The 26,663-nt window shown below is 43.6% G+C and overlaps 1 protein-coding gene across 2 annotated transcripts in view; it reads left to right on the top strand.

Annotated features, from left to right (window-relative positions):
* The window catches only part of LOC138513606 (sodium- and chloride-dependent GABA transporter 2-like), a 771,005-nt gene that overhangs the window by 568,227 nt on the left and 176,115 nt on the right, over positions 1-26,663 (top strand). For both annotated transcript variants that reach the window (XM_069628589.1, XM_069628590.1), the window contains exon 10: positions 1,845-1,957. In XM_069628589.1, coding sequence (XP_069484690.1) covers positions 1,845-1,957 — 113 coding nt within the window. The remainder of the gene's footprint in view (positions 1-1,844; positions 1,958-26,663) is intronic.

Here is a 26,663-nt window from a genome sequence, read left to right as displayed (position 1 = left end):
TCGCACGGGGACACTGTGCGCCAGCCGCGTGCGCCATTTTTGTGCGAATTTCTATGAATTACCCTGTGAGTGTTTTACAAAAAATGTTTTTGACCAAAGTACCCCAGTTTGTGGCAGCAGAAGTATTCCTCCTGACATTACAGTTAAAAAAGGGGGATATTTGTGTAATAAAGATGAGAAAATACCAATTCACATTTTAGAAACATTGGACCAAATGCATGTACAAGTAAAGCAAATAGGTAAAATAAACATGCATTTGCCATTTAAAGATCAGAAAATCAACACTGCCCCTTCCCCATAGGATCAGCAGAGAGCCATGATGACTCAGCATTCCATTTATATTTTTAGCTGGTGTCTTTTACCATGCCTCAAAACACCACAAACATACCCCATCCGAAAAACAACAAAAAATACTATTTTTCAAATGTCTCATCTCCTCTCAGTGGCGCAGGTAGAATGCATAGCTTTAGCATTCGAAAGGTTTGTATTCAGTATTAGTACTCGGTGATGGTCAACCAGAATGAAACAAACATTCTAATTGGCCCTCGCCAGTGCTTTACCCGGCTGGGAATCCCTCAGCCGGTATTCCACTCCTTTGTCCCTGGCTGGGGGTGTGGCAGCCCATCAGCCAATGAGGAGGCTCGAAGTGGGGACATCCCCACTCCGAGTCTCCACATGGCTAGAGGCTGCCATCGTCCCCCGCCTGGGATTAGCCCCTCAGCCAATGAGGAGGCTCAAAGCCGGGCCATCCCCGCTCTGAGCCTCCACATGGCTGGAGGCTGCCATCGTCCCCCGCCGGGGATTAAGGTATGTTTTTTTTTTCCTCCCCTCTGCCCCTGCACACAATCACCTCCCTGCCCACCCAACCCCACTTACCTTCGTATTACTCCTTTTCGGGAGCGACGCGCTGGGAACACTTCTGTTCCCAGCCCGTCCACTCCTGATAGCCGACATGGAAAGGGAAAATGGACTCCATTTTCCCTTTCCCGGCAGCCATTTCCTTTCACATTTATTTTTCTTTTCTGTCCCGAAATGCTACAGCATTTCGAAACAGAAAAGAATGCTATTAGTACCACAGTCTTGCACACCGGGGTACTAATAGCAATATGCCACGACACTGCGTGAGCATTACCGAGTCAGGTAATGCCCCGGGGCCTTCGTTAACTATGGACCCCAGGATATTACCTGACTTATTTTTACCTGAAAAATAATATATTTCTGATTCATGCCAACATTCAGCAAAACATACATTTAGATGTATCCTAGAATATAGTGTGTGATATATGTTAAAAATGATGATCTCTTTACCAATGTGATATAGGCGGTTGTTCTCTTGATGAAGGTATGGATGCATTTATATGCTTTGCGACAACTGTAACATCTGTTTTAATGAGTTCCTTTTGGGATATCCTTTGTTTATACCGGGTATATGGCATCTGTCCCTGGATATGATGACAAACTTAGCATGTTATGTAATCTCTAGGTTTACACTGTCGAAACCTAAAGTATGGTGGCAGTATGCGTCACATGATACATGTTATAACTGAGCATACAATGGCAATACCTGGCAAAACAGAAAACATTTCAATATGCAAATTCCAATATGATTGGATTTGCCAGTGAGTGTTTTTTTTCTGTTGGACCAAATGCTAACGTCTTTTATATGATTTGAGTACTTGTATTCTTTCTCGGTTTCTAAATGTCATCTGAAATCTGGGTTTTTGAATTCTATGTGTAAACCATCTCAGCACACAATTCTTTACTAGTCCACTAAAAGACATCAGTGCCTTTATTTGAGGGATTTTAGTGCGAGATAGTTCACAATTATGCTTGTTTCATTGCAGGACCCGGCCTGGCCTTCATTGCTTATCCACGAGCTGTCTCAATGATGCCTTTTGCACCACTCTGGGCCTGTTTCTTTTTTGTGATGATAGTTCTGCTGGGATTGGACAGCCAGGTAAGACTGTGCATTTAGTGTATGTTCCCCTCATATTGGCACACACAAACACGCGCGCGCGCGCACACGCACACAGTCTGCAGATATATTTAACCTCAAACTAGAACATGTGGTACTTTCCATTTTCTATATTTTCAATGGGCCCAATTTGCAACAAAACGATGGAATGGAATGATAACATAAAGTCGAACTAAGATTGTCTGGGAGAGTACGACATTGAGCATATGGGTCAGAAAACAAATATGCCTTTACTGTTTGCATAAAAAGCAACAAAAGCACTATCTTCAAGAAAACAAATGTTTCCTTTTGGGACCAATAAGACATTATACAAATCAAAAGAAAGAGCTAATTCAAATTAATTTCAGGATAGGGGGTCCAATAGCCCTTGTACAACCAATCATTTCCTCCCGAGCACTATGGGACAAATGCGCCCACTTTTTCTCATTTAAAATATTTATGTGCAGCTAATTGAAAAAATTGACATGCAAATTCACAGCTTTCCCTGTTCAGATGGCCTGCCTTTCCTTACTCCATGTAGAGCGACTATATAACTTGATACCCTCATGTTTCCCTGAAAAGAATGTAACTGTCACAATTTGTGCAACAATGTAAGCCGTCATTAATGTTTTGTTCTTGTGACACAGATTTTTAAAGTCAAAAAGTAATCTATAATCGCTATATTAAAAAGTACCGTTGGGCTCATGTCCAAGCCTGCATCTCTGGAGCCATCATAACACGGCTGACCTCTTTAAAATCTGCAAGTAACTTGACAATTTTACCGCAGTCTCCTCTTCTTCTCCTCCTCCCTCCCAGACCCTCAGCTCTACACTGGTTGCCCACTTTTCCTCCAAAACTCTTGACATTCTGGCCTCTCTGTCTTCTGCACCCCTTCTTCTTGCCCCCACCTTCTCTCGCCCCTCTTGGTCCCCGCATCCCCCCATACTTTCCTCCCTCTCTTCCATTGCACCAGGTGAGATCTCTAGGCAGGGAGGTAATTTCACCAAAACGCCAGGGCTAGTGTAAGTGACATCGCACAACCCTTGACCTCTGATCACATCACTGGAAGTGATGTCATTTGACTTCACTCGAAGTGACATCACAGGAAGCAATGGAATATGACCTTTCAATCCTTGACAAAACAAGAAGTGGCATCCTAAGTACACTATGAAAAATATGGCACGATTTCACTATAATGTGATATCCATTTCATACAATAATGTGTATCATTAATATCAGTGTGTATAGGCCCATATTACCAAATTACTGTGAATGCAAGAAGACGTTCAAGGCCAAATGATAATGATGTGTTATCATATAGCACGTACGCTAAAGCGATTTATGTAGAACAAATATATATATATACAATATCACCCAACCTGTGTTGGTACTCATTTATCAAACTCGGAAGGATGAAAGGCTGAGTTGAGCTGTTTAAGAGCAGACTAAATCTGTAACTCACCCCCTGAAGTGTGCCTGAAATAAACCTTTAATAAGTTTAGCAATGATTGTATAGAATTCCAGAAAGACAAATTATTTGTTATTCCTATTCTTTCACATTTAGGGTCACTGCTAAAAGTGTTAAACTTGGGGAACCCCCTGTTTTTTTAAGAGGCCCGAACAAGAAAGACAGCTGTTCCAGAAACAAAGAGCCACGTGGCGCGGACCACAGCCAAGGAATTTACATTAAAAAATATATATATGTTTTTTACAGGTAGCAACGGGGAACACAGGGGTAGAAAGGGAGACCCTCAAGTGACATCCATGTCTCTAGAGTTGTCCGCTGTATGAAAGTCTCCTCTAAGCAGGTCCTCCCCTGCTCCTCCAGAACCATCAAGGACAACATCACCATCCTTTTCCCAGCCTTGGCTGACCTCTGCAACAACTCTTTTACCACATGCTCCTTCCCTCAACCCCTTGAGCACTCTCTTGTGCACCTTCTCCTAAAAATGCCATCCACTGACCCTTCTTGCTTGACTAAACTATCGACCTATCTCTATCACCCCTTTTTTGGGCAAACCCATGGAGAAACTGGTCATCCCCCAACTGAGCCTACACACCGAAATGGCCATCAGTCTGGTTTCAGGGTAGCCAGAGGCTCGAAAACTGCTTTCCTGAACACCCGTGAAGACCTACTCTCTAACTTGGACTCTAACACTCCCTCTGTTCTGATCCTCCTCGATCTTTCTTCTAATTTTGAAACAGTCAACCACTCCATCCTCATAAATCGTCTCCATGTTACCATAGGCATCATGGACAGGGCACTGGCATGGCTGACCTCCTTCCTCTCTAACAGACTGTCTTGGATTATCCAAATCAACCCGAAAGGAGGAGGCCATAAGAATGGAGTTAGGCTTGATCTCTCTCAGCATTTTAGTCAAAACTAAGAGAACTGTGTTCCATATGAAAATCATGAAAGTCAAGGGATCTACAATATTATGTAGTAGTTTGTTTCATAATGTTAAGTGCTGTAAGCAAACTCAAGCAACTAGGGAGTTGGAAGATAACTGCAATAATATCAGACTGAAATAAGCTGGCAACAGAGTGAACACGAATCAGTGACTATTGCAATCAAGACATTGGTGGATAAGGCTAATACTTGGAATAGGATTAACACAATAGACTATCTGAGTGGGAAACCACTTTACGAAAATACACTAGGTAGCACTTCTCCATCAGGAAACCTGCTGCATATATAAAATATACGATAGATCATGGATTGCATTGTTCTTTAATGCTTTTAAGATTCAATCTGCTTCCCTCATATATGATTACGGGGGCTTGGAAAAAAGTACCAGTAGAGGATAGGCTTTGCACAATGTCTAAAGGTAGTATAGAAACTACCAGAGATGTATTTACACAATTCAAAGAGCTACAGAAACAGTTCATAACCCATTATGGACATCTGATAACAAGAATGGAAGATGTTACTAATGAACAATTTTGGTTAACTATAAATAGTGCTGAATCTAGGGTTATGTCCGCAGCAGCCTATCATGTCTGAAAATATATTTTAATAAGGGGGATTTTATAATTTTTGTGCACATTTATTTTGATCATTGTAGTTACTTACAATGGATTAATAATGAACTGTATAAGTGAAATTATAATTATAATGTCAAAGTGTGACTTAGAATGTATTTTAAATGTAATGTGAATTTAATGACATATGAATTTGTTTTTAACGGAATTGGAAGACAATGTAAAGTTTACACGTAAACCATATCCACTTAATAAAATAAAAATAGAAGTCATGATAAGGTTTACAAGAATCAACACACCATATTTCTTGTAACTCTGCATATGTAGTTTCAGTGATTTATTTCTGTTGTATTAACCAACATCTAGTGGGTTCTGCCATTAGATTTTGCAACACAAGGATTATTCCACACACATGGGAGATAAAAAATAAAAACACGGCCTGCCCGTTTTTATGCACTTCAATTAGAGCCACAAATGATCTCTGGCTGGTTTTAGTTTTTTTGCCATTGAGAAAATAGTTCCACATATAATAAGTGGAAAACTGGAACTCAAGTTACAACAGGCAGTGAGCCATTGTTAAATAAGTCTGTACAGCAAATCTCATTTTTGTCTAAATCTGTTGAGTGAACATTGCTTCCCTGGGAAAAACATAATATTGATTAGAGGCAGTTGTTATCGAAAGGAAGGCTCTAGACATTATTTAGATAATCATTTTATATACTGTTGTATTGCCTATTTATCATATCAGTGTCTATATTATGTTTGACAGTGTCTACACCCAATAGCTCCAGCCATGGCTCATTGTGGGCATGATCTATTGGAAACCTATGACGATTCCATATTTAAAATGGTTATGCACAGCAAATGGCCAGTCTAATAGTTTTCCTTCTTTGTAATGTCACAATGTGGCTGGGTGGGTGCCATCAAATACATAGACACTCCAAGAATGTACCTAAAAGTATGCTAATACAGCTCTTACAAGAACTGGCTTTTCGTCTTTTTGACAGAGTAGTCTCCCTTATTAACGCCATGTCCAGAATCTGGGCCTCCTCTGTTATTGCCAAGTAAAGCCCAGTCAGCTTTTCCACCAATATAGAAGCCGGTCCGATGTTGGTGGGCAGAGGTCTCCGGACTCTTCAGGTGGAGAGGTCAGGTTCAGAGTTTCCTTTGCTGTGAGATCGTCCTCCTGTTCTGCTCTAGGTCAGGCTCTGGCCTAACCCCCCCCGAGTCTCCACACCGGGTGCTCTTTCCTCTACCATCCTTAGGTTCCTATCTATTCTAAGCGGGGTCTCACTCCAACACAGTTCCTAATTTCCTTGGCTCCTTGTGTTCACCTCCTACTACCTCCTGATTTTTCCCACCTTCTTCTGCTGGTTCACTGCCTTTTCCTGTGATCCTCATCCAACTACTCTTGCTGATCTACCACCTTCTCATCTCTACCACCTCCTTTCTTCCGTTCTTTACAACCTGCTTTCACAATCAGCTTCTTTTAACCCACTTTCCCTTTTCTCCAGTTTAGTTCAACCTCCTTCTTCTGATTTTTCCCAACCTCCTCCAGTAACTCACACACATCCTGAAACAAATCTCCAACCTCCTCATGATTTTTCCCAAACTCCTCCATTTACTCTTCAACCTTTTCTAGAACATTTGCAACTGCTTCTAGTCCAGCAATGTATCCCCATCTAGCTCTGCACCACCACACTTTCTTCTTCTCCTCTGGACTCTGCACTAATTTCTCATGCTGCCCTCCAACTCTCTCCAAATGCCATACATCTACTACTTCAACAACGCACACACAGACTAGGGCTGGAGTTTCTTTTATAGTGTACCTACCTCACCTGGCTTCCAAATTAGAGGTTGCAGCTGTAACTTGAGGGGAGGCCTCAGCTGAGATTGTCTGGATCTGTTCTCTTCCGGTGCCACCCCTGGAAGTGGACCTAATGAGACAGAGGTTATAAGGGAAGGGTGGCCATTTTGTATTTTGCTGATCTACCCATAACCCCCAGTTGTTTGCAGTTCTTAGCTATGTGTATTCATATGGTGAGTTGTACTTCGAATCCAAATTTCTGTTGTTAAGGTTGTTCTCCGGAGGACATCTATAACTGCCTGACATGTTTCGTTCCCTTTCGGTATTGCAAAATCTTCTTCAAAAGTTGATGGGCATATATTGAGAGAAATCTGAGTCCATACATCTGTTTTTCAAATGTATCTCACTGCTTGGGAATGAATCCACCATGACATACTTACTTGATCTGATTTATGGATTATAGAAGGAGTTGCATATTTAAGTTTCCAACCACCTACCAACGCTAATATTAAGCATCTTAGGATACTTAATATATATGACATGTAGTTGGATATCTCATGTAATTAAGGTATTTGGTTCCCAGACATATACTCATACCTGTGGTTTGGCGAGGTGTTGGTATCTGGGCCCCATTTCATTGGTTGAATAATGCTAGTACAGTCCTCCCCGCATTTGTCTTTCATTTTTCTGATTTAAACTTGCTCCTTTTTGCCCAACCAGGGAGGTGCTGGGAAAGGTTTATAAGGGATAGGGACAGGCACAAGTTCTTGGACCAGGGACATTAAGGATCCTTCTTTCTGTGACCTTGCTGCCCTGATGGACTAAGCATCCAATCCCGTGGCTGCCATGAAGCTGGTCAGTGATGCTTTAAGATCCCAGATGGCAACATGCCACAATGAATGCTAGGCTACACCTGCTGCAAGCTGATCACAGTCTGTTCCCATATGATGCCCTTGAGCTATGTGCTGTTGTGGCACAACCCTTATGTGAGGTTCCTCCCAAACCTTTTGTAACCTAGGATCCGGGAGCAGTTCCCGCAGGAGATCTGCTTCCGCAAGCTCCCTTTCTCTTGACCTCATTGAAATGTTTTTTGTGGGATTCCAAAAAGTCCCATAATTACATGGTTGATGGAAGGAGCCTTTGGCAAGGAAATGACTATAGCAATCTGCCAAGGAAGGAACAAGGGAGGCAATGTTGTCCTTGATAGTTCTAGAGGATCAGGCGAGCACTGGTTTGGAAGAGACATTCATAGAGAGGACTAGTCTAGAGACCTCATCCGGTGCTATGGGAGAGGAGTAGGAGAGAGGTAGCGAAGGGGGAGGGGAGTTTAGGAAGGCAGGATAGCTGGGGAGGAATGAGGAAGTGGGTAGAGGAGAGTGAGGACAGAATGTCCTGGGTTTTGGAAAAGAAGCAGGAGGCCAGAGAGGTACAGAGGGTCAGGGATGGAAGGGGAGAAGTAGAACCTGCAGAAGGATTTGCAAGTTCCTTGCCGATTTTGAACAGTTTGCTAGAATTGTTAGAGGCCCTGGGGATGCAGGCTTGGATGTGAGCCGTCTTCTTAGAGCAAATGGAAAATCTGTCTTGGAGCAGGTGACAGGCCAGTTTGTAAGAGGATGCCTCTGAAGCCGGCCACTATTCAGTTGCATTTCAGAGAGGCTAGATAATTTATTAGGCTGCCATTGATGAGGCTCACAGAGTAATATCGTTTTTAGAAAGGCATTGGGGAATGCATATCACTTCTATGACAAAAAACGTGTGTGGGTAGGTCTCTGATCTTGTTTCTGCATCTATCCTCTTGATAAACCACATCGCACTGATACACCATGCTCTGCCCCCTTTTTATTCTACTTATGCTTACGTCTTATGTGTTTAGTACAAAGCAATCGGCCTCCTTGCTGCTGCCTCAGGACTATGATTGTCCTATAGACCTTGAATACGGGGCAAAGATTCCATGTGGCACCATGCATGCGCTCACAGAATAGGAAGATGCCTATCCATGCCAGTATCAGAATGAGTGTCTTGAGAATTGATTTTTCTGCCAATCATGGTCCACTGCAACCCCTCTACCCTTCATTTGCAAAATAAGGAAGAAAGGAATTAAGGCTCTGCATAGATCACTGCGCTTAACAGTGTCACTGTAAAAATAATACCACGTGTGTCTGATATTGGTACTTTCTGAACAGGTCTGCAGGGCCCAAATATCCACCAAATTGAATTTACAAGGGGCATACAGTCTTGTACGTTTCTGTTTGGGGGCGACAAATGGGAAATTGTATTTGGAGACATATTTATCATTGATTTATCTTGCATTTCTTGCCCCTTGTGAAAACACTGAACCAATTATCCATTAGCTTCTGTCCTATGAATATGGACAGAGAATGTGCAACTTTCTTTTGACACACACAAAGTGGTATTCGCTGCCATCCTGGTAATTCAACACGCCATGCTGGAGTTGCCTTTCGTCATTGAGACAGATGCATACTCATTCGCCATAGGTGCTGTACTGACAAAATGACTGCATCCTTGGCCACTTTTCTTAGGCAATGTAACTGGTGTGGAGAAACTTATACCATCACTGAAAAAGGGCTATGGGCCATAAAAGAAGCGTTGTCAGAATGGAGGCACCAGCCACTTGGTTCTAGACACCAGAACATTGTGTATTCAGACCATAAGAGTCTACTTGCCACTAGAGCTAATCTCTGGCTAGCTGGATGTCATTTGTTCTTTCCCACCTATGCTTTTGCTCTCACCTTCAGGCCTGAAGACAAATGCACAAAAGCAGATGCTCTTCCCACATGTTTGCATCAGGGAAGAACCATGACACAATGAAATCTAGTGTTATGATACCAGGACAGATAGTCTCCATCTCTTCCTTGATGGTCGATCTTCTGAAGCACTTGGGCAATGGAGATCTATACCCCATATTTATTTCTGAGTTGCAGCACGTCATTATTTTAGTGGGTTTACCCTATTACCAGGGTCATCGCTTTCTACCTGACTGTAGCTTGTGGGTACAAACCATGACCTAGTGCTATGATAACACGATTCTGTGTTATTTCGTAAGACTATTGCATTACTACACTGCAGGTGTTCGTGGCTGGGAATTACAAAAGACATAACCATTTATGTACAGACATGTTTCATATGTGCACATGCAAAGATAGACTCAGGCAAATCTGTAGGGTTATTGCAAACTTTGCATGTCCCGACTGATCCATACCACACCATGAACCTTGATTCTATACTGGATTTTTCTCCTGATCATGCTTGCACCAATATTCCAGTTGTTGTGTATTATTTCCCCAAGATGAGACACTATCCGCTGTGTCGGACTGCCCTCAGCCGCCCGGACTGCTGACACATTTTTCAGTTATATGGTTTGCCTACTGTGATGATTACTGACTGAGGAACGCAGTTTACATCTCGATTCTGGATGGCCTTGTCTTCCTCTCCGGATATCCAAAGCTGTCTGTGTTTATCATACAACCCACAGATAGACCACCAAAGGAAAATGTTGAACAGAACGTTGGAGCAGTTTTTGAGATACTTTTTCTTGTCGGTCTGACTGCGTGGCTGATCCTGATGCCCTCGGTGCAGACTCACTAGTGTCTGACCATCTTATTCCTTTCCCCCTTGAGAATTGTTTTTTGCATCTCCTCCCTTCCTCCTTTTCCTTATGCTCCTCTCTTTCGGTGTCAGACATTGCCTGCCCCCAACTCGTGCAACCTCTTGTGTCCTCTTTGTTCCTACTTATTTCCAACCTATCTAGGGACAGTTCTCTATTCCCACTACTTCGGGAGACGTCCTCAGTATCGTAAAGCTGAGTGCTCTCCAGGCGCTCGTCTTCCCCCTCCCCTTGGGGTACTTGTTCTAGCCCTATTTCATCATACATTCTATCGATCGTCTCTCCGATGCTTCTGGTGTCGAAGTCATCCTCGATATTAGCCCTAGACGTGCCTGGTACTGAATCGTACTCAGGAAATAATTCTTCTATATCTTCCCAGTCTACTACTGGCTCAGGTTTTTTAACCTCTCTTTCCAGTTATTCGAGATCATGTGCCCTCTTTCTTCTCTTGCGTTCTACATCATCATCAAACTCTCTGCACTTCCTCACTTCTTCTCCGATCCTATCTTCTTCCTCTTTCTTTGCGTCTCTATGTACGTTTCGGATTTCCTCATCCCTTCATCTCTTTATACTTTTCTCTCGTATCCTCTGCTCTTCCTCTATCCTTCACTGCTCCTGTCTGTCTTGATCATTGGCTACTCTCTGTTTACAATTGTTTTGCCTTTCTTGCGCTTCACGATATTCTTTACTCTTTCATCACTCAATCCTTTTTCTTTCTCCTTCTCCTTTCTCTGCACATCATCTAGCTTCTCCTTTTGTTTTGCATCATCAATGCCTTTACCATAGAGTTTCAATAAAATCTGACCCCCTATCCATTCGTTCTGTGTGAGTGCTATCTCATCAGTTCTATCCTCATTCCCTTTCCATCTTTTGCCTTCCCTCTCCGTGTCGAAAGATGTACTGGCTTGTTTCTGGCCTTTCCTCCCGTTCTCACGTCTCTCCTTGTCCCTCAGGACTTTGGAGGTGATATCTCTATCTCTATTTTTGTCTAGATTTTCATCACCGCTCTGCGTAGGTGACTCATATGCCGGCTTGCTATACCCTGTGGCTGCTTTAAGTTCTTACTGTCTTCAGTTTTCAGGATACGTTAAGTATCCAATCTACTGGCAGCTCCTTCTCTTTATCCTGTTGGTACATTTTCTACAACTGTAAACTAGATAGGTGTTTGTCTAACTTTTTGCCCGTGTATGTGGCGTGCAAGTATGTCGTCATGTGTTGCAAGACTGTTTTAGATGAGGATCCACCCTGGGGCCAAGGCATAAACATTTTCTGGGCGGTTCAGGAAAGGTAACTTTACTTTAGGTACTATATCTGTATATGGTAACAGAGTAAGAGGCTTGGGTAAACACTGTCAGATGGGGCATCTAAGTCCTACCTTCAAACTAGCTACTGTAGACGTCACTAAGAGCACAACGTCTCATTGGTTCTACTAACTATAGGACCCTAGATTACTTGGTCCCTTGTGATTGAGTTGGCACCAACCCCACCCATACTTTTCCACTTCGCTTAGCAGCACGCAAAATAATGAGGCCAGGTGCAGGGATTAAGTCTGTACCCCAGCTTTCCTTCAATTTATGTTACAGCCATTCATCACCTTAGTGGCATTGCGTCAATTACTGCCTTGTAGTTTGGCCTTGAGTCTGCCTCTTGGTCTGAGAAAGTTAAGGAGGATGGGTACGATAAGGCTCCATGCACAAGTGTGAAAGGCTTACTTCTGCTCACTCGGCCGGTCACGTGATTCAGACACCGAGAATTTGCCTCTTCTTCGTACAATTTGTGTATTTGACTTTCGTTTCATCCACCACCAGCCTTCGGCTTCTTATCTTGACCATTCAGAGCAGTATATTCTGTTCTTTGCTTCAATTAATTGTATCCACTGTTCGTCCATCTTGACAGATATGACCTTGGTTCTCCAGGCACGATTTGCCTCTGCTGAGTTTCGTTTCTGCCGCTGTAGTCTTGATTTCGCCAAATACGAAACGCTTTTCGTGAGGTCCTTTAGTAACCTTTTGGTTGATTCTGCTTCTTTTGAAAAGTGGAAATATACTTATATAATGTACTTCTTTGAGGTAGATTATGTATAGTGGCGCTTGCCGCACTATCTGTCTACTAAGCATTGCAAGGTGCACAATTTTCTTAGCTGTATTGCGGTTCCAAGCATATGTACATGTGTAAACTTGGTTGACTATCTTCATCATGGTCATGGTTTAAGCTTCTTATGTTTGACATTGTCCTTTCACTTTTGGTCCGCGATACCCTTTATTCATGGCGTTTTCTCTCTTTACGTCATTCTCTGGTCATCATTTCTTATATACGTGAGTCAGTCCAGGTTATTGGGGCGTCGCCATTCGTCTTCCATCAAGACCTTTTTGGTTTCTTCAGGGACTGTATTTAGACAATGTTCATTTCATTTTATTGGTTGATATGGCTTCCTCGATGGATACCTTACCGTCCATGCTTTCCTTGGTACTGGTACTTCAATAGGTGCTATTCTTCTGATAGGTACTGTACAGAGCCCCACTGCGGCTCTCTGCTGGTTTATTTGCTCATCATACGTCACGTATCTTGGTGTGAACATTCCTAGTACTTCAAAATGGATGGTTGGAGTGCGGGCTATACTTGGGACCTCCTCTACACTTCCCTCGCTCTGCACTTGCACGCTCAGAATTTTCACAAGGCCTAGTAGGACTGCTTTTGTATTTTGCTCATCGCTGTTATCATATTCCATTGTCCTGCTGTTCCCTTGTTCCCTTCCTTTTGCCCTGTAGGCGCTTTGAAACACAATTCCTTGATGTATAATTGCCTTAAAAATGCCCAATAAAATAAATGTTTTAAAAAAATATGGCATCTTTACCTAGATGCCTATGTGCTGCCTGGTGTTAAGCCCCTCAAAGATGGAAATCATCTTTCTCCCATCCGTCAATAAACATCCCACTCTACTATCTCCTATCCACTTTCTACACAACCTCATCCCTCCTCCAATGAGGCTCACAACGTTTGGGTCCTCTTAAACAGCAAACTTAAACTAATCACTTCATCCCTGCCACTGCAACTCCAGCCATGATTATTCTTTAAACTACCTATATCCTCTTCTACTTGGCATAGGGCCACCACAACAGAAGTCTTCCACTGCAAAATCACCCCCTCTTCAGGTGTTTGCTACTTTCTTCGAAATCTAGCCATTGCACACCGCCCAACCCTATTACCTGGAAAACGATATCTCCCTCTCAGGCTCTCCACGCTTAAAATCTCAACAACCTATATGTTCCTCAGTTCTTCTCTCTGCTGGCTCCCCATCACTGTAATGCTCTCCCCCACTAATGAAGGAATCCAACTCACAGAACTATGCAAGACCATGCTCGAGCTCTACCTTCTAGTTTGTGAACAGACAACCTTAACGTCCTGATAGGCCCCTCCCCAACTGCCCTGCCTGCCCTACCAAGATGTGAAACAAACGATGTACATATGAAAATTGTAATAATGTAAAATCAAACCCTTCTTCCCAGAAAACATCTCCAGATCTGCTGGCCATGCCTTGGTCCTCTCCCACCTCCACAGTGACAATATCCTCTTGGAAGGCCTTCCGGTGACTACCCTGGTTCCCCCGAGATGTGCCCTGCATGCTGCAGCACGACTCATCAAAGGACTTCTCAAATTCAACCACATCACCCCAACCCTAATCGAACTGCACTGGCTCCCGCTGCAAGCCTGTATCATCTTCAAATCCTGCTGCATCATCTACAAGGCTGTCACCTTGAAGTCCCCAAGCTACCGCACTGGGAAGCTCAGCATCTCCAGAGACCTGTGATCCACCAGAAGTTATGACATGTGCAGACTTGAACTGCACCGGTGCAGGAAGGTAAAAACCAGAAGACAGGCATTTTCTGTTTATGCCCCAAGAGTCTGGAACCCAACCCCTCCCTATCAATATCTGACTCACACCCTCAGATCTACAGTTCAGGATGGAATTCAAGAGCTTCCTCTTCAAGGAATGGCTCCTCTCTAACTCCTAAATCCATAACCCATACAGTCCACATCATACCTGAGACTGGTTGATCTGATCCCACAGTTTCCTCCTCTGGTTACTTGTAGACCCATTGCTGACAGCTGCACTCCCTCCCTTGTTGTCAGACCCCCTGTTTCTCTGTTCCCTAACCGTCTCCATCCCCCTATAATTGTAAAGTGCTGCATCGCTTCCCGCTTCCCAAAGCTAGGTTCACGCTCAATAAATAACCTAATAATAATAACAATGTAAACACTAGCTAATTGCAAAAATAGAAAGTATACGACATGTATGCATGGCCTCACATTGCCAAAGTCCCCTTTCTATGAATCACCAATGCACCCTTTCACCACTTATCATGATTTGCCCAATACAACCATTGTAGCCATGTACAAGCATCCTGGTGAGGGATTGCTTTCACCATCTGTACTTATATTCTACATACGCTTGTCTGCAACCACAAGTGATCCTGAGTGTTCAGGCTAGATAGACTAGCTCCACTTAAGAAAGGGGTAGCTTCAACTGAAATCTGGAGCAAAGAGGAAGCCATTGCAAAAGGCTAAGACCCTCATTCTTCTCACCAAGTGGAATCCCCCTAAAAGTCCAATCGCTACAGAAGACGGCAATCTGAGTCCCAGGGGATTCAAATCCTAGTGGGAAGGCATATGCCATTCCAGAGGCATGCATGTTGCATTTCAGCTATCGATCCAGATGAAAGTATGATGAGGCTGAAAGGAGGACATCCAACAAATGGAGAAAGTAAGCTATGCCTGGATTGAAGGGGAACTGTAGAATGTCAGGGAGTGAACAACAAACACTTGGTTGCCGAATGATGCAGCGTGAGGATATCCTTCCAGTCTTTTTTAACACAGTCCCAGTACCTGTGCTGTCTGCCACAGACCAAGAGATCAACAAAAGACTTGGAACTATTAAGTGAATTTTACTGATGGTGTATTGCACACAACAAAGGGCAGGGTGGGAGTAAGGCCTAGGAGGAGCATTTCTACAAAACAAGATTGATTCTCATAATAATGTTGCAGTCACAACCAAAAGAAAACACAGACAAGCGAGAGGGATGTTTGAGCACTATTATAAAGAGGGCGGTGGTACAACATCTCATTTCCTGAATCTAAAGCAGTTTATTTTCAGAAATGGGCCGCCCCGAAGGAGTCATACACAGTAATTCAAAACTTCTTTAGGTTCTCAGGGTATGGAAGCCTTCTGTAGGTTGCTGTGAAGTGGTACAACGCCTTTTCTTCACCAGTTATTTCAACGTCTGACATTCAAACGTGTAAAGAATTTCGAAAATGGTAGACAAAATGTTTAGGGGGGCGGGAAAGGGCAAATAAGGCGTTGGGGGGTTGGGAATAGGTAACAATAGATGGGGAGGGAGGATTTAGGGGATAACGTGTATTATGTGCACGTTTAAATGCCTGCCATTGAAATTACTGGCAATGAAAGAACATAGACGCCTGGGAAATGTCAGCCTTCCAGCGTTTTGGTCTCTTGATGTAAGTGACAGTTGATTTCTTCCCAATCTATCTCAGGTGTTTTGTCAGGCTGAAGTCATTATTAGCATGCCACCCCAGTCAAGGTTGGTTAAATCCAAGGGTTTAAGTGAGTACTCTTGACTCAAATTCGCAGTGAACCCTCAGATTCTGAATGCACACTTACTCTTTGGTTTCTTTTGTTGAATTTTCAGCCCCACCAGAATCCAGAATGTGGGTGTTGGCTGGCCTTTATCTTCCCATCATATTCTCTCTCTCTGTCTCTCTTTCTCTCTCTCTCCCTCTCTGTCTCTGTCTCTCCCCCCCTCTCTCTTTCTCTCGCTCCCTTCCACTTTCAAGGACTTTAGGCATTTTACCTCTCAGCATGCCTTTTAGTATGTGGCCCCCTTGTCTTGGCCTGTGCAGTTTTTCTGCTTTAATCCTTTCTGTCTATTTCTCCTCTTCTCTTACCCTCCTCTGTCCAACCTCTACCTGCCTTGAATAACCTCCTTAATTGTCTCCCCTCCAGCCCAACGTACCCCTTTGTCAACTTTTGTTCTAACTCCTCCTCTGTCCATCCTCCAACTCTGCCCACTCCCTGCCACTTTCTCCCTTCTCATGGCTTGCAACGCACACCTCCTCGCCATCAATCTCTCCCCAAACTTCCTCCATGCATGCTTGTCTTTGAGCTGTTTTATATTCAGGCTCATGTTGGGACACTCCCATTTTAAATTATCCCCGTGATCATGGATTTCCAGAGACAACCATCATTGCATCTCAAATTATTTGATCTCTTCTAGTTCATAAAGCCTCCTTGGTATGGTAACTTAAAAGAAAATTGATGTATACATTTGTTTGGTTACCAGACATTTGGTCGAAAAAAATTGGTCGACCAGACAAATGGTCGAACCAATTTGGTCGAAAACCAAACGGTCGAATTTTTTTTTTTTTTTATTTTCACCCCTTTTTTTTATTTTTTTGGGGGGATCCCCGCCCAACCCCCTTTTTTTCTCTAAAAACCCCTTTTTTTAAAAAACGAAAACCCGAAAAATAAATATATATATAAAAAAAAAAAAATCGACCATTTGGTTTTCGACCAATTTTCGTCGACCAAATGTCATTCGACCAGTTTTCAGTCGACCAAATTACAATATTATGAATCACATGTTCGTCAGGATGGTTTATTCATTAATTATGGATTGTAACCAAAAGGAAACAATTTTGCAGAAGATACATCATGCTAAAATGACAGTCATATACATATATATAAATCACGCAACAAGAGCTTTTCTTCTATTGACATGGTCGATGTTAGTGCCACTCATCTTCCCGGACACACAGTTTATAATTCCGCTGACTATTCATGGCACTCCCTTTGTGTCAGTCATGGGGAATACTTGCAAAGTTCACAATAACCTCTGGGGTTTCTCCCATAGTTCATGGTCGCTTGGCATCTCTCTCTTCCAGTGCCCTATGGTGTGCTCTCAGTGCGGGCATGCAGATTGTGATTGCTGTTTATGATTTTTCAAGTCTGAGTGGCTTATTCTAAAAGTGTCTGGCTGGATATAGATAGACCAGGTGAAGCCAGGTTCATTAATGTGTGCCCATCGCTAGCCCTCACTAATCTTTCCCACTTATTCCCTGAACGGGCAAAAGGAGTAAGCCCAAACTAGAAAAAGGAAAGAAAGCTATAGTGATGAATCCTAACCAGAACCTTCCCTTGGGCCCATGAGAGAAAAAAGGGTCCGAATTTGTAGGAGCTATGGAAAAGCAACATCGACATTGGGTAGAATTTAAGCAAGAAAAGGTGCCTGTTGGAAGTGATTCGTTGGCTCCCCTAAAGAAGAAAATTGAAGGCAGGTATCCTGACTTGTATCCTTGCGGAATCCAGGTCCCGAAGGAACTAGGATCAACAGTTCCACAGCCCGAGGGCACGCGGACGCGTTCCTTGGTCAAAGCAAGAAGCTGTGAATGTAACAGGAGAGTCCAGGCAAAGTGAAATGCACAGAGGTGGAAATCCTCAGATGGAGATGGTCCATGTAGACAGTGAAGGTAGTTTGCCAAGTCCATAAGGGGGTACCAACAAGAAATACAGTAAGAGTTCAGAGTTGGCCAAAGTAATACAAAATAAATACAAGACAAACAAGCCAGGAAGAAAGCAACACAAAGCCTGTTACATAATCCTGGTCATGACAAGAAAGTCAAATTCAAGAAAAATTGAAAAGAGAACAATTCAGGGGAAGAAAACATTAAGCAAGACATGCTGTTCCGGAGATGCTGAAAATTCTTGACAGTGAGAAATATGTGCTGTGTGCTGTGTTCTGCGAACTGTAAATGTGACTGAGGACACTCATAACGTACTGGGGCTTGCAGTTTGCCTTTCTACTAAACACGGTACATATCTTGCCCAGCCTCCACTCTAAACCTTCATAGACAGAGGGTATAACACATTCAGGAGTTACTTGGTCCAGGATACTGCACCCTGCCAATGCCCTCCCTTTCATACTACCTTAGGATGGGACGCTCGGGGTATTGATGATGGTAGCAAGCCATGAGGAGAGGGGCATGGACATTAATCGGTGGTTCACATGAGCGATTTTTGGGCCTGCAGCATTTCCAGTCTGTCAAACGTCAAAGACACTGACTGACCCAGCAGGATTCCAGGATATCTCCAACTTTGTCTTCTTACTGATAATGAACTCTCACAGAGAGAGGTCTTGTAGGCAATTGTAGGCAATTGAGTATCCTCCCTGCATGGGTTAATCAAGTTGAAGTGGAATACCATGGAAATGTGCAGATGTCGGGTGGAAAGCCACATCCTGTCCCCCAACACATATGTAGGGGTAGAGGCCAGATGGTTGTCAGCCTCTTTACGGAATAAGGCTTGTACATTAGTAAGGTGTTCCTTGTCTTGTTTATGGACTTGTGTGAGAATTTGGTGCACATCATTGTCATTAGCAGCTGGTACAGAAGAGTAACACAAGATTTGGTAGGCAGCATACGAAGATGAAAACCGAATTAAGCAAAGATGGGTGAAGAGTTTCGTTGGATGCAAACTCTGCAGTAGGGATTAGGGTAAACCAGTGGTCAAGATGTTGTAAATAACAGCATCACAAAAACTCAGAAGGGGGTGTCTCCACCACCCTATGTGAGCCGGCTAAGGACATTGCCACGTAGGCGACGATGCAGGAATATTACTCCTGCAATAGACAGAAGAACAATGAGAGAGGAGAGAGAGGGCTATACGTCCCAATTTCCTTTGCTCGATTAAGGTGGAGCAAGACCACAGTATATTCCATGGCCACACATGGATCGGGAAAAACTGAAAAGTAAGCTTCCAATGCTGACATCGGAAACCGGAAAATGGATACACGAGTTTGAAATAATGACTGGAGGGAGCACGTTAGCTATAGGGCATATCAAAGGTCTCTTAATCGCCATGCGTGGTGATAGAGCAGACGATGTGTGGACACGGGCAGGTTACACTGGGGTGACAACAGTTAATACCTCACATGACAGAGCACCATTTAACAATTGCAGAGACGCAGTGTGGAAAGCATTACGATCGCTGTACCCAGATATTTCCGATATGGGAGCTATCATGACTCGGAAAATGAGGGAGTCAGAAGACCCATTGATTTACATACAGAATTTCCAAGACGTTTGGGTACTCGAGACTCAGGAATCTTGGGGGAAATCTATACCAGTGTTCTACCATATATTATGTCAAAAGCTGCCAGAGCCTGTACAGAAACAGCTCAAGAAATTGGTAGGAATCGAGGCCAAACCTTGGTCGGAAATACGGCTGACCCTCGCACACTATTGCAGGCTACTGCAAGAAAATAATCGCAAAAAGGAAGCTGCACAGAAAGGTGAAGAGGCAAAATGAGTGCAGAAGAAATTGTCAAAATATGCCCTTGAAGGAGCAATGATAACTAGCACAGACGGATTGAACATGCAACAAGCCAATAATCCACAGCAGAATAATCAGGGCAATGCTGGGTTTTACCCCAGGGGAAGAGGATTTAGAGGACGAGGATGGCAGAGTAATCGGGGAGGTTTTAAGAGCAATCAGGTAGGTTTTCAAAACATGCAAAATGGCAACCCATATGTGTCAAATGGGCAAATGATCAGACCACCGCCAGTATGTTGCTTGTGTGGGATGACAGGGCATCTAGCACGCACATGCAGAAGTCAAAACATGATGCAAAACGGCCAAGCAAGGAACAGGAGTAGGTATGGTGAATCCACCTGTGTTTTTAAAGCAGGGGGGAAATGGAGTTGCACAGAATAACATAGTGCATCTGCAACCGCCAGGAGCACAGCAAGGCTTGCAACAAGCCAATAATCCACAGCAGAATAATCAGGGCAATGCTGGGTTTTACCCCAGGGGAAGAGGATTTAGAGGACGAGGATGGCAGAGTAAACGGGGAGGTTTTAAGAGCAATCAGGTAGGTTTTCAAAACATGCAAAATGGCAACCCATATGTGTCAAATGGGCAAATGATCAGACCACCGCCAGTATGTTGCTTGTGTGGGATGACAGGGCATCTAGCACGCACATGCAGAAGTCAAAACATGATGCAAAATGGCCAAGCAAGGAACAGGAGTAGGTATGGTGAATCCACCTGTGTTTTTAAAGCAGGGGGGAAATGGAGTTGCACAGAATAACATAGTGCATCTGCAACCGCCAGGAGCACAGCAAGGCTTGCAACTTCAGAATTCTATGAGCTTTCCGCAAGGACAGTCTCAACAGTCACTGATGCAACTGTCACAGACAGTAAGTACAGGACAGGCCATGAACCCTGGAATGAGGAGTAATGCTGGTGATGGGGGAAGTTCATTCGCACAAGGTGGGACAAAATTATATATGGACTAGGCCAGCTCACTGGGAACCCTGATGTGTTCTATCCTATCAGTGACACCAGACCCTCACCAGGAACCAAGGGTGGATGTCGTTGTAGGGGATAAAGAATATTCCTTCCTAGTTGACACGGGTGCAACACGTTCGTGTATACGTGAAGTCAAGTTTTCTTTGTCTGGCAATGCTGTAAATACCCAGAGTTTCCCAGGAGCTACAAGTCGTGTTCCTTTTACAAACGCACTTCCAGTCTCTAAAGGAGAATATGATATGATTGTTATTTTTGCAACAAACCCCAGTAAACATCTTGGGTCAAGATCTAATGACAAAGTTAAACATGACAATCTCGCTCACGGAGGATGGCATAGTATGCTCCACACCAGGAATGCATTATCTGAACGTATGCGAAAAGATTAGAGCATACGCATGACACACAGCTATGAGGGCTGTACCACTAGAGCCATAAATATTTGCATACGGAGTACGTGTGCTAATGGCAGGGCTGCCAGGCCTTGCATACAAAACCATGAGGACCCCAGATGAATTCCTCTTCAGGCCAAGGATACCTATGCACGAGGAAAAGGGACAAGTATTTCCCTTGATGATACACACAGCTGCAATACGAGGAAAAATGGCTTTGATTGATGGCTGTGATGATGAAGGCCGACAATGGTGTACAGTAATCACCATTGAAGAAGGATACAGATTGACTGACGTCACTAATGATGATCTGTTTGATGAGCAAGCAGATGAGGGAGAAACAGCAGTTGAGGTGAACCTCACCTTTTGGGTGAGAATGATCAAAAGAGAAGTGCCTCAGAGAATGATGCTGGCACAGAACCGTTCTGAATATTTCGAGAAATACATGGCCCAGGTGCCTGTCTCAGTGCGGACCACAGGCCCCTATGACGTAGGCTTATTGAAAGGGGCCTGAGAATTGAAAATCAAACTAAAGCCAGGAGCAATTTTACCAAAATTTTACCAAAAGCACGACAATATCCCATGTCCAGGGAGGCAGATGAAGAAATCTTTAAGACAATTTCAGCTATAATGGAGCAGGGCATCCGAGTGACGTCAGAGTCGTCATGCAATACTGCAGTTTACCCTGTCAAGAAATCAAAGTGAGGGTCTTGGAGGCTAATGCAAGATCTGAGGCCGATAAATTATATTGTTGAAGCCGAGTTCCATTTAGTCCCGAACCCGGCCACAATCCTATGTAATATACCTGTTGAGGCAAAATATTTCACGGTGATTGACTTAAAAAATGCATTTTTCTCAATCCCATTGCACAAAGATTCACAAGATCTGACATCATTTATGTTCAGACAGATGCATCTGAAAAGCACGTGGCTACCCCAGGGGTACCAGGGGTACTGTAAGTCACCTTCTATTTTTAACAGAGTCCCGCAGATGGACCTAAGCAATATTGCATTAGAGAGTGTTGTCCTACAATATGTAGATGACATCTTAATTTGCAGCACAACAGAGGAGCAATATAGACACAATTCTGTTCAGCTATTGACTATATTGGCTGAGAAAGGGTATAAAGTTAACAAAGAGAAGTTACAATACTGTCAACAAGAAGTGCTATACATAGGTCAGCTAATCTCACATGAGGGGAAAAGAGTTACCCCAGAAAGAGCTGAAGCAATACTGAACACAGCCAAGCCACACATGGTAAAACAGATGCAGAGTTTCTTAGGCCTCTGCAATTAAGTCAGGGCTAGGGTCTTCGACTACAGCTCATATACCAAGCCGTTGCTTCAAGCCCTAAAGAAGGCACAAGTGACAAAGGAAAAGAATGGTCTGAAACCATGGAGGAAGGATTTGCTGAACTCAAAAGAGCCATTTGCATGTCACCAGTTTTAGGGATTCCCAATTATGCAGAGGAATTCTACCTGTTCTCACACATGAATGGCAGCATTATGACGACAGTGCTCACACAGAGAACCACATTGTGGTACAAGCCCCTGGCACACTATAGTGGAAATTTGGACCCAGTGATGAGGGGCCATTTCCCGAGCGAACAAGGTTTAGCTGCTCAATGAGGTTGTACGTCAAGCACTCGCTATTTGCTATTCTAGAGAAACCAAAGGGCACACTGACATCTCAGAGAGCTTCTGCTTATGAAGTTATCATATCAAATCCATCGATTAAAATAGTCTGATGCAAAATAGTGAACCCAGCTATTTTCATAGTCGAGCCAGTCACTGAAGGAGAGCCAATACATGACTGTGGGAATTATGAAGAATTCTATGATGAGATTCCGAGAGCGAAAGAAAATGCATTGGCAGCAGGAGAAATTGTCTTCATTGACGGTTCTTCTAGAATCGATCAAAATGATGGGCAAAGATATACAGATGTCGCTGTGATGAAGCACACAGCAAATGGAGAATTTCGAGTACTTCTTAGTGCACGAATACCATCTCATTATTCAGCGCAAGCTGCAGAATTATTAGCGTTAATACTCATGATTGAGAATCACGCAGTCCAGGAAGTAACAGTGTACAGCGACTCCCCATATGGGACATCAACAGTGCATGCAGGCTTATCGCGCTGGAAAAGGAGTAGCTACCTCTGAGCGGACGCCACGCCAGTGAAGCACGCAGCCTTATTGGACAGGTTAATTCAGGCACTACAGCTCCCAGTGGGCATAGCGGTCGTGAAATGCGCTGCCCACACAAAGGGGACAGATTTTATCTCACGAGGAAATAAATCAGCAGACACGGAAGCCAAGCGTATGGCATCCAAGAGCGAGACAATTATGGATGTGGAAGTCACTAACATAAATGAGAAAATGATTATCACACGGAGCGAACCTGAAAGTTACAATAATATGGGACAGTCACAGTTAATGGAATTCCAAGGGGAGGCACCACAGGGGGAGAAGAACTTATGGAAATGGCAAGGGTGTTCTTTAAACCCCTCTGAAAGCCTCTGGTGACAAGACAGCACTGGTAAATCAGTAATGCCTATAGCCCTGTTAAGAATAGCGCTGAAGCAGCTACACTATCCAGCACACATGACAAAAGAGAATCTAGTGGCAACGCTCGCGGAAGACTGGTTCATACCGAATTTAGTGGCACATGTTGCATTTTTTATGGTGAACTGTATAATTTGCCAACAGTTCACAGCTGGGCACACACTAAAAGGAATCAGAGGAGTCATCCCAAGGCCCAATGGGTCTTTTCAGCACTTGCATGTCGATTACGTCGATATGATTCAAGTATGTAACGGGTACAGGTATTTAATTGTTGTTGTGTGTCCATTCATTAGATGGATAGAAGCAGGTCCATGTAAACACCCAGACTCTACCTTTGTGGCCAAATTCCTAATGAGAGAGGTATTCCTCCGGTGGGGGGTATGCAAAGTCATGAGATCAGATAACAGGACTCACTTTGTAAATGAAGTTTTTGAGTAGATTAGCTTGTTGCTTGGTATAAAGCACAAGTTCTCGTCAGCATATCATCTGCAAGGTAACGGGATATGTGAGAAGCTGAAGAGCTTATTAAAGGAAAGGATAGCCAAGTTGAAGCCTACTCTAAGAAAGGGATGTTGCACTGTCTTCCTTTGGCACTGTATGCACTCCGGAATCAACCCGGTTCCGACCATCATCTTACGCCGCACGAAATAGCCACAGGAAGAAGAATGCGCAATCCACTGACACCCCGAGACAGAGCTAGATGTGATGCCCAGCCAACGGAGAAATCTTAGGGTCTGAAATGCAAAATGACTTGAATTGCATGATATCTTACCTTACTGTAATTTCAGGCCAGCTGCAGCAATGACGAAAAGGGTGCAGGGCAGCACAGAACACAAAAGGAGATCTTACTGCAGACACAGCTCAAGGACTACGTCTTCCATCCATCTTCCCTGGAGATACTGTCCTGGTAAAGAATCATACGAGGAAGAGGTGGGACGAGCCAAGGTTTAACGGTCCCTTTACAGTGGAAGAATGCACTCCCTCTGCAGTAAAGCTACAAGGAAGAAGAGCTTGGATCTTTGTGGGTGACATCAAGCCATACATCGGAGAAGGCCCCCTGCCTGCACCCCAGCGCAAAGAGACCAAGACTACAGACGATGGGGAAGAACCACAGCACGTGCAGACGAGATCCATGACGAGGAAGAAGGACGCAATGCCAGCAGTAAAGTAAAGAAAAATAACTTTGTGCAATAGTTGTGGCTTCAGTTTGGACATTCCTCTGAGCAAAAAGGGGATATGGACATCAAAAACAGACACTCTGTGCATCCTAGTTGCAGGGTAAAGAAGAGAATTGCATTCATTAAGCCACAACATAGTCTGTTGACTTTGAACTTTGGACTGAGGCTCACTGAAGCCTTGATTATGGAAGAATATGCCACATTCTGATCGAGGACACATAAATTGGAAGAAGGTACAGTATCCAGATTTTTTCCACACAGAGACATTGTTTGGACTCACTAATGGTGTCCCACAGTAGTGACATCACCACAGATGTACTATGATACTTCGATCTAGTGCTAAGAACATACCCGTCATTGGTGGGGAGGCTCACCAGTGTCACTGACTTTCTTGAAGATCCTGAAAACGAAAAAACTATAAGGAGGCTACTTACTGTAATTGCCAAACAGTTCCTCCTACTTCCTAAATACAGCAAGGAAAAACCAAATTTCCCAAGTGGAAGAAGAAGTGAATACACTCATCAACGTGATATTTTTACGTCTAATTGAAGAGCACCCAACCTTTGTCGGGAGACACACTGATGTATTAACATTTCTTCGTGACCCAGCAAACACAGAATGTTTAAGTATAATCCTAAACGGTATTGTGATCCAAGTCGCTCTTCACACACACCGAAATTGCAGAAACTGTTCACAGTGAGTGAAAGACAACAGTCCGAAACCGCAGCAAAGACAGGACAAAAGTCCCTGTCACCAGAGGATAGCAGATTGGTGAATAATGTCTTCTTTCGACTAATTGAGGAATTTCCTGAGCTTGTGGGGAGACCTGCAGATGTTGACGTCCTAACATTCATCAGAGACCCAGCAAAGTCTACCCAGCTAAGCATGCTCCTGCATGGTATTGTAGTGCAAATTAAACTCTCCAATCTCCACCAGAGTTTCCGTAGGAGACAGTGAAGCTTTCCGCCGAGGGACAGATCGAGAGATCAGTGCCAAAGATTTAATTTCTTATTTTTATATTGATAAAGGACACAACATGTCTTCGGTAATGAAGCAGATGCGTGGACTGGGAGCTAATGTATTTTGAACATGCACAGTAAAGAGACTTACTGAATTATTGCTTGATTTTGACACTTCTCATAGCCCGACAAGAGAACTGTGTCCCGAAATACTAGACAATCCAGTGTTCAGACAAAGGGGGACAATTGTTTAGTACCTACAACTCGCAACCAGAACCAACAGAATCCAGAGATAATATTGTTTAGAAGGTACATTAAAAGTTAGCATATTTCAACAGATGATCGAGATGGGGATTCAGAGCAGCAATCTCGTCCTCCCCAGGTGGTGAGACATCCGTCCTTTCCTGGAAGTAAATGCTGCCGATGGACCTACAGGGGAATAATGTTTTTATGGATTATATTTATCATTATTTTGCTGTCACTGACGATCAGAACTGCATTTTTTATTGGTGTACAAAGCGTCCCAATCCGAGTACCTCCACCTAAAGTTGCATAGATGAAACCTACAAAATCACCCAGACCTTACATAGTCATTCCCGTCCCTAGGAAATCTGATAGTGGAATGAGTGAACTTGAGATGGATGTGATTAGCAATGACACACACACTCTTATGGTTGCAAGCAAAGTGAAAAGCCGGAGATAGGGTCGCCAGAGTATGAATGTAAAAAGGTTACTGTCAACCACACGCATACAAACATTGAATGCACACACGCCATGCCTAGTGTCAATAACTGCAGAACCACAATCCGAAGCATAAAAGAAGAA

Source organism: Ambystoma mexicanum, chromosome 12, assembly GCF_040938575.1.
Source record: "Ambystoma mexicanum isolate Mex_15411 chromosome 12, UKY_AmexF1_1, whole genome shotgun sequence".
Taxonomy (NCBI): Eukaryota; Metazoa; Chordata; class Amphibia; order Caudata; family Ambystomatidae; genus Ambystoma; species Ambystoma mexicanum.
The sequence above is the reverse complement of the archived record's forward strand: the minus strand, read 5'-3'. Positions and strand labels throughout refer to the sequence as shown.